Here is a 9636-nt window from a genome sequence, read left to right on the forward strand (position 1 = left end):
GTTTTGATGATTTAATTAATTCATTATATATTTAAATATATATTATTAATAACTTGAATATTAACTTTTATTGTTGTACTAATTCAACACTGTGTATATATATTAATTATATATAAATAAAAATATATATATATATTTAAATAATAATAAAATAATATATAATTTTATATCACTCTTCAATAAATAACAATTAGCATTAGTTAACAAAAAATGCAAACATTGGATTAACATTGAATTATATTATCACTTAATGTTTTTAAGTCTAGTAATGGGTTTCCAAGTCGTGTGAAATGTTTGCAGTAAAGTTGCCAATAATGGCATTATTATTATTATATTATATATTTAATTATATAACAAATGCTAACTACAATATTAAAAACTGGTATTGCAAATAAAAATGAGCTCAAAATTGCTTTAACCTAACCTACAGTCCACTGCTAACCCACTGCTGTCTGTATGAGCGCTGCGGCCAATGTGATGGGCGGCAGGAAAAAGACTAATATAGTAAACAATACTGTTTTCATAACATTCATAAAACTAAACATTGATCCACTCGTCGGATCCAATGAAAAGACATTAGATATCGGTGACCACCAACTCGTCGTGGACACGGGCTGTGCCTGCACTGCCTGTACCGGTCGGGCCGCTATAGGCATAGGAGGCGCCCAAATGGCATTTACGTATCCCGTGGTCGATGTAGACGGACGCGGCGTTTGAGCGGATTGGGTGACTAAGTATGTGTTGGATGAGGACATCGATGTGTCGGTCACCGGCCTTATCGATGTCACTGTCACCAAATGTGATGATGTCTGCGGTGATGTTGGCTGTGTACTAATCAATGGATGTCCTGTGATTATAGTGGGTCTGTTCACCGATTGGGCGGTCACTGTATAGTCTGATTCACTAATATCTGAAACAGTGTTTGCAAAGTGTTGAGTAAAATCAAGTGGTGAACTAGTGGTCACTATAGGGTTTATGAATGGAGTGGTGGGTTGTGTGTGCCAATTGGTAATTCCGGCTACCATTGGATATATGGGATACTGTGTAGTACCGGGTGTGGGATACATGGGCTTTGGTCGGCCCTCTTTCATCGGCACAATCAGATTCTTATGAATTATTGTTGTATTTGGCGGTAATTTCATAGGATGGTTGCTAAGGAATGGCGGATCTAATACAGTAATGCCTTCCGAGTAAATCTCATCTGGTTGTCTGATTCGGTTGGCATTAACTGTCATTATTTTCATCGGTGGTCTCTTTTGTGGATTATAAGTGGTCACATATGGAGGACGAAAAGTGTAGGGTTGGTTAGTTATGGCCGGAACTTCTGTAAATGCGGTCTTATCGTTGTCGGTGAAAGACTCGGGTGTCGTGAAGATCAACGCATACTCAGTACTCGTCAGCTTTTGTCTCGTAAATAAAGGCTGAGAACCCTTATTGTGATTATTACTGAAAATAACAGGAAATTCTTCCACATTATCATCAGTTGTTTCTAATGTAGAGTTAATAGTTTGATATTCGGTCTCAAAATTGGTCGCAAAGATGGTTGTCTTTGATGGAGTTGTTTTTACTACAGTAGTCTTAGCTGGAGTTGTCTTAACAGGAGTTGTCTTAACAGGAGTTGTCTTAACAGGAGTTGTCTTAACAGGAGTTGTATCTGTTGTAACCACTGTTGTCGGTGTATTAGTTGTTGTAGTGGTAGTAGTGGTGGTAGTAGTTGTAGTACTTTTGATTCTACCGGGAAATGGTCTGAGAAACTGTGGTCTATGATTGTTTCTGACGGGTGTCGCAAAGCCATCCGTAGATGAGCCCAATGCCGATGATGTGATGGCAGAGATTATAGGACTGGGTGTTTGCGTGTATTGTTGTTGTTGTTGTTTGTTAGAGTATTGGATGTGTTGGTGTTTCAATAACTGCGGTGCAATAGTTGTCGGTCTAATTGTTTTATTTGGCTTTGGTTTGTGTATTATAAGGACACTGTGGGCCAGTTGGGTGTCTTGTGGCGCGACATCAATCACGTTAAGCGATGATGAAAACAGAGACAACTTATTGGCGTCTTGAATGTCTCTTTTGTCATCACTGGTCAGTTCAATATAGTTGTCATCGATTGAGTTGTCTTTTTTATAATTGGATGCAATGTATGTCTGCTGTGAATTTGTGTCACCGGTGACCGACTTGTGATTTTGATGAACAACATTGTTGAATATAGCCTGTCGTTCATCTTCATGGAGAACAGAGAGCAGATAATTGAGATTAAGATTATCAAAATTAGTTGAACTATTGGTTCGGTTGGTTGCTGTGCGCGGGGAATGGTATTTGTTAGGCTGGGGGTCAAAGTGATTGAGATTAAGTTGTTTGGAGTTTTTTATCGACCGATTTCCTCCATTGACTCTAACATTGGGGTTACAGTGAATTGGTTGCCATAATAGCCATAACATGACAATCACTTGCCATCCAAGCAAACATCCAGTTCTGTGTCAAATCAAACATTTCAAGTAAAATAGCAAAAATCAAAAAATCATTCAACTGTTCAAACAAAACATATATATCTTTTACTCACTTACTCACAGACTTACTCACAAACTACCAGTGCTTACAAAAAAGCATTTACTATATGACTATTTTCTATAAAATATATGAACTTTATATGTAGTCTAACGTAAAGCTATTCGGAAAACTCACGAAAACTTCTTATAAATCATTTTTGCAAAACATTTAATAATGTTTTTAATTCATTGTTATTAAAAAACAGATTCAACAGCAACTCACTATCGGACGAAATATTTAACAAAATAGCGATAAAAGCGTTTTTATTATATTCACAAAACAATATTTAAATAATAGAGATATTATTTTTTCATTCATTCACTGATTATATAACAATAAAAACCAGAAATATGTTTCTAACTGTTATGAATTAATTTTGTTATATAATATAATGAAAATCATAAATATATTTGTCGTCAATTGTAGTGAATCTTGTTATGTATTGTTTGACTGCAATTTATATTACTTTTACACGAATCGATGCTTTAGTCATATATTATATATACTGTATTTAATGTCATTAACATGTTTTGTTTATTATAACTTTTAATAGTTTTAATTAATTTTTTAATATATTTTTAAGTCTTAAATAAATTTATCTATAACTAAAAAATTTGAATAAATTAATTTATTAAATATTAAATTATTTTTACTTAATATTTTTTTGTTGATAATTACAATATTAACTTTTAAATTTTTTGCTTAGTTTTAAAGTACATTAATATTTTTTTGTTGTTTAAAACTTATGTAATGATCTACAAAATAGCTTAATTAAGTTAGTTAATGCTTTTAAAATTAATTAAATTGATTGAAGAGATATGTATATGTATATCTAGTATACAAATAAAGTAAATAAAAATCCAAAAATTGATTTACAATACCTTTGAGAGTTGAGTTGATCTCTAATCAAAAGTTTAATCAATGCCATAGTATTTATACCAAAAAATATATAAAATAGTTTTCAGAGATAATTTTTTATATATATTTATTTACACACTTATATCGATTGTATCAAATATAATGGTCATCACAAACAACATGTTTGACAAAATAAAAAATATTTTCAAGTCATCTCCAAACAGTCAAACCAAACAATAATAGCAAATGTTGTTTATATAGTAGCATAAGAAATGTTGTTACCACTGATTTCATTGATGATTATCACATTATGTTTAGACAAATAAAAATATTATTAATAATATAGTATGCAGTACACAAAAATATATGGCAAATATCAATTTGTGTATATTATATATTTTTGACAACTATTTAAAAATCCATAGTTTTATTATTCTTGTAAAATATAATTTTGAAAAACATTTGAGTGGCACTAAAAATATAGTTAAAAACAGTGTTTTAATTGTTAAATCAAATCATTTGTGTATCTTCTTTGAGTCAATGATTGCGTCCAGTGTTGCACTGAATTCATTGTCAAATGAATAGCAAAAAACTTTTTTGTCGACTCATAAAAAAAACTTCAAAACATTTAACGGCAAAAAAACTTTTCCGATTCCTGACATCTATTATCAAAGTGTCTGCTATTTTAAACTAAACTAAACTAACTCTTCGTTTGCTGTCATATATACCGATTGAGAGAGAGAAGTAGTGAAACAGGTTTAGGCAGAAATTGTTACATCAAATTAAACACAAACACACACACATACATACACATAAATACATACATACACACACACACACACACACACACACACACACACACACACACACACATAACATATAAATACTGTATATATTGTACTATATATATATATATACTGTATATGTTTTATATAAGAAATTTTACAATTGAACTGAAGTACCACTTTATGTAATGTTATATAATATGAAGTATACATCCCTTTATATTTATAAAAATAGATAATTCCGGTGCGCCTTACATAACATCGCACACATACCATAAGTCCCAAATACATCAACTAATTTGAATAATCACTTTATGATAGATAACTGAATTGCATTATTTTTTTGTTGGGTTTGCAAACTTGAAAGTTCATAATTTAATTAAAAATCAGTATAATTTAATTGCAATTGAATTTATCAAAACAATTATAAAACGTTTTATATTTTGATTATAATATTTTTTCTCCTTAAATACTAATATTAAAGTTTCGGTCTCTTGAACTTAAAAAACAATTAAAACAACATTTTTTTTATTTGACTTTATTGTGAAATATTATAACATTTATGTTGTTTTAGAAAAAGATTTTAATTTTACAAATTGCATGTAAAATGAATTTAAGTAAATTATATACTATATAATAAATAATAAAAATTGATATCGTTTTAGAAATTTTTTTATATGAAATATAATTATGTGAATATATTGTATAATATAGTTACCAAAATTGTTATACATTCAACAAAATTTACTAATAAAACAGCAGTAAATTTTATTTTATTTTTTATTAATTATGAAAATTATAAATATTGTTTTTATATAATTTTTATTTTAAACTAATTTAACTAACAAAAAATATATTATGATTTATTAATTAATGATAAAAAATAGAAATTAATTAAAGATTATATCTATATTATTATTATTATTATTATTATTATTATTTGTAAATATCATAGGTTATTCATTATACACGTTTGAGGTTTTAATATTTTTTCTTATTATAATTTCCTATTGAATACAGTAATATTATTTTTGATTTTATGAAATAATTATTTTATTTTGCATTTTTAATTTTAAAGCATTAGCTAAATAAAAACAAAAATAAAAAACTCTTAATTAGTATAATTAAAAAAAATAAATAAATCGTGTTTTAAGATATTAATTAAACATCAAATGCTTTATCCACCGAAAAACATAGATATGTTGATCACATTAAATATAAAACAACGAATTAAATGTGTTTACAAAATTGTGATAAATATATTAAAACGAAAAACTTATTAATTGAAAAATTGTTTAAACCGACAAAAAACATGACATATTTGTAAATCTAATATAAATCATAAGGTTTTATGTTAATTATATCATAATATATTTTAGTTTATATAAATGTATTATAAATGTAATATAATAATATATATTATCTAAATTTAGTATAATGTAGAAAAATAATTATGATAAATTAATTTAATCAAAATTATTTATTTTTTATTTACATTACATCTCTATAATATCTACATCATATACATTAACATAATATATAAAAATACAGTTTACAAAAAAAATATTATCAATATTATTCAAATTAATTTTGATTACTAATTTTGAACTCTTTGAGTCGTAAAAAGCTTAAGTCATAATAAATATATTTTTTTAGAAAAAAATATAGATATATATTAAAATTAGTTAAAAATTGCATAATATATAGTGATAAAAAACAAATAAAATAAACATATCAACAATGCATAAAATTACAGTAGCATTTTGTGTACAGTTCACCAAAAAAAAGATGACAAACCAAAAGATTGGTATATTATTATTATATTATTTAAATAAAAAGATATGAATTTATTATATGAATTAAACAGCGAATAATTGTGAGAAATGTCGGACCAGTAGTTCCCATCTCTTCATTCATTTTCGTTTTTATTTATATTTTTTAGACCCGATTCTCATTCACAATATATTTACAAATGTTTTTTTTTGGTTCATATAATCATCTAATTTATACTAAAATGAATGTAATTTTTGCCAAATCATGTGAATTTTATAAGAAAATTTATTTACTCATTTTATTAATAAAATAAATTATTATCTCAATTTTTTTATTTCTATTTTGCATTTTCTACACTTGTTTGATGTCTCGGTCAGGTTATAGAGAGCCCTTGATTATACATATTTATTTAATTAAAACTAAGTTTTAAACTATAATTTATTTATTTAACTATAATCTAATCTAAATAGTAGTCATTTTTCATAAATTTAATTGTATTGAATGAAGTTTCGTAACAATTTAATTTATACTTTAAATATTATATATAATTTATATATCATATATATTATATAATCTGGATAGTAAATGTTTATTTTTGTTGTTGCAAAAGCATCTTAGATAACAATTTCAATATAAACCAGTTACTAATATAAGCCTAGCATTGCCAGACAAACTAGTGGACGGGATCTTAAATTTGTTTAAAAAAAATTTCTACAAATTTAGTTTATTTGTGGTCAGGGTATCATTGAGTCCAACGAGGGTCATATACAGTATATTATGCTACTTTAAACAATTTTATGTTATAAATTGTTTCAAACAAATGTAAATAAATAAATATTATACTGTATAAAGCTAAACTTTATGACTAATCAATAAGCAATGTACAATTTTAATTTAATATATACACATTTAATACTGTAGTATATTAATATTGATATATATATAATAATTATTTAAGCTTTATTTTATAAAAACAAAGCATAACTTTTATCGATAAGTGCTTTCATAACAACTAAATGTATAAATAAAAAAAATTAAATATAATATTTAAAAGTACAACTAATATATCAATATATAAGTAGTAAATTACAGGTAGTTGTAAACAGTTGAAGACTGTAGACCTGTTTTAATTGACGCACAATAAAAGTTATGAAAAATATTAAATTAATTTATTGTCGCCTTTTCTTAATAATTATCTTAAAATAGACCTTTAAATATAAATAATGTTAGATAATGAATAAAAATTATAATTTAATATGAATTATACGTAATGTATATGTGTTTAGATATTGGCAAATGCTTTCATTACAGATATTTGCTTATAATTTGGCACTAAATTATAAACGAAGTAAAACCTGTTATTAAAACAAAAAAATGTCGATATATTGGCCGTTAGTTTAGATGGTCTGTCTTGAGGGCCACAGTTGAGCACATTATGAACAGTTTGTATGACTTTTTTTTATAAATAATAAATTATGACCAATAAATAGTATTATATAAATTAACTTTATATTACATTGTATAAAAGTATATAAATATTTTTAATTATGGTTATTTCGATTATGAATTATAAATTGGCTTTTAAAAAATCAATGATAAATATTTATTATCCTAAAAATGGCTATTAATTGTATGCTTTGAACTCTGTATTTAATGATATTTATTACTATTAGCATAGAAATTAATTTTTATTATCAAATTATACAAATGATTATTATATAACAATTATAATATTAGCTAACTCTCTGGTTTTTTATTTCATATTTTAATAAAATAAATAAAATATTACATTTATAATAACAAATACATTGCAAAACATTATTTATTAAAATAATATTTATTTACTTGATAATAATAATTATAATCTAAAAATAATATATAATAATGTAAATAATTTACTATTATTGTCATTAAATATATCAATAATTTACTGAAACAAAATTTTCAAAAATTTATTTATATGTTATTTTAAATAATTAAATACTTAGTTTATAATTTTTCCATATATCTATAAATATATTTTTAGACAATTGTCATAATAATAATATAGTTAATTTAATTTAATACAATTTAAAAAATACCAGTATATTAAGTTAAATTAGCATAAATTTTCATAAACTTTAAATAATTTATCATTACTAAAATTTAAAAAATAACAATTAGTCACTGTATCTAAATATGTATGAATTAAGTGAAATTATTACAAGCTTTTATGTCAAAAACGTGTTTAATATACACTGTATATATTTATATAAAGTATTGAAACAATTGTAGTGCAAAATGTCACTAACATTGGGTTACGTAATAATTAAGTAAAACAATAGAGAGTTGAGACTTACTTTATAAAGATGTCACTATTTTTGTGATTTTTCAGATAAAATCTTTTTGTTTTTGTATTTTTAATGCCAATGTTAGTTAAAAATAATTTTTTATCATTAATTATTAAAAAAATTATGAAACAAAAACTCATAACTAATTGTATGCATTTAAGTCTTCAAAAAAATAGTGAAAACTTAAACCGAAAAATATTTGTGTCAAAAATGGTTTGACTCGACAGTAATTGTCACTATAAATAGTATATATATTTATTAAGATTGATGTGTTTGCTATGTATGTGTGTGTGTGTGTGTGTGTGTGTGTGTGTGTGTGAGAGTGAGTGATAGTAAAAAAGTGTATTTGAAATGTTTGTAAATACAATTTTGCATAGATTTAGTCGATAGTGGCCTCACTTTACACAAACACTTACAATACAATGAAATAAAATTTAGTCTCAAATCAAAGTCATGAATCGCTATTGAAAATTGCAAACGAATTGCAAATATATATATTTTTTATATACAATTTGCTGTCAAATAGCAATAGTAATGATGTTATGTTTATGTAGTCTTATAGTTGTTACATAACAGCAGTTGTAATCCATAACTCAATACATGCCTCTATCGGCACCAATACATAGAGTGAAGCCAACAAATGTTATGCTATATTCACACAATTTTAAGGAGAGATGTTATGTCCAAAATTGATTGAACCGTTTGGGGAATATATTGAAAGCCTTTTTTGCAACTCATGGCATAACTTTGCACTAAACAACACTAAGTTTGAGTTAAGTTTGTTGCATCTCATCAAACATATAAAAGGGTAGATATTCTCTCTCTCTCTCTCTCTCTCTCTCTCTCTCTCTCTCTCTCTCTCTCTCTCTCTCTCTCTCTCTCTCTCTCTCTCTCTCTCTCTCTCTCATTATATATATATTGTTTGAATGTCTTCACTGTTATCACTAATAAATTCATTTGAGCCCAAAATTACATAACATTCGTTCAATTAATGTTTGGTTGAATGCTATAAAAACGATAAATAATGGATTTATTTTATTTTTGTTTTGTATGAAATAATCATAAATGTTAACCAATTGTATCGGTTATATAAGCGATAGCACCAAAAAAAAGTTAGGTAGAGATGAATGAATAATTTGACTCAGAAGTGCCATTATTATCAATTGTCTCCATCACTGTCTCTCTATCCAGTTGTATGTCCTTAACATTTACAAAACACTACACTATATGTGCAGCACATGTATTAGTATCTAAAAGTGAAAACTATGGTACAGTATATACAGTATAATTTAATGTACAGTATATATAACAATATACTGTATTGTTGGCAATCGAGATAACATAAT

The 9636-nt window shown here is 25.7% G+C and overlaps 1 protein-coding gene across 2 annotated transcripts; it reads right to left on the reverse strand.

Annotated features, from left to right (window-relative positions):
* Positions 1-332: 332 nt before the first annotated feature.
* LOC128952013 (serine/threonine-protein kinase pakG-like) lies at positions 333-2620 on the reverse strand. Of its 2 annotated transcripts, none has more exons than XM_054297335.1 (2): positions 2558-2620; positions 333-2469 (listed from the first exon to the last, which is right to left on the reverse strand). In XM_054297335.1, the coding sequence occupies exon 2, from the start codon at positions 2433-2435 to the stop codon at positions 438-440; it is 1998 nt and encodes a 665-aa protein (XP_054153310.1). In that variant the 5' UTR covers positions 2436-2469; positions 2558-2620; the 3' UTR covers positions 333-437. The 2 variants fall into 2 exon arrangements, with proteins under 2 accessions (XP_054153310.1, XP_054153311.1); XM_054297336.1 differs by having other exon boundaries at positions 2562-2605.
* Between the last annotated feature and the right edge of the window lie 7016 nt (positions 2621-9636).

The sequence above is a fragment of the Oppia nitens genome, unplaced genomic scaffold (assembly GCF_028296485.1).
Source record: "Oppia nitens isolate AA-2021 unplaced genomic scaffold, nextdenovo-longstitch-racon4-pilon3 scaffold1_pilon_pilon_pilon, whole genome shotgun sequence".
Lineage (NCBI taxonomy): Eukaryota > Metazoa > Arthropoda > Arachnida > Sarcoptiformes > Oppiidae > Oppia > Oppia nitens.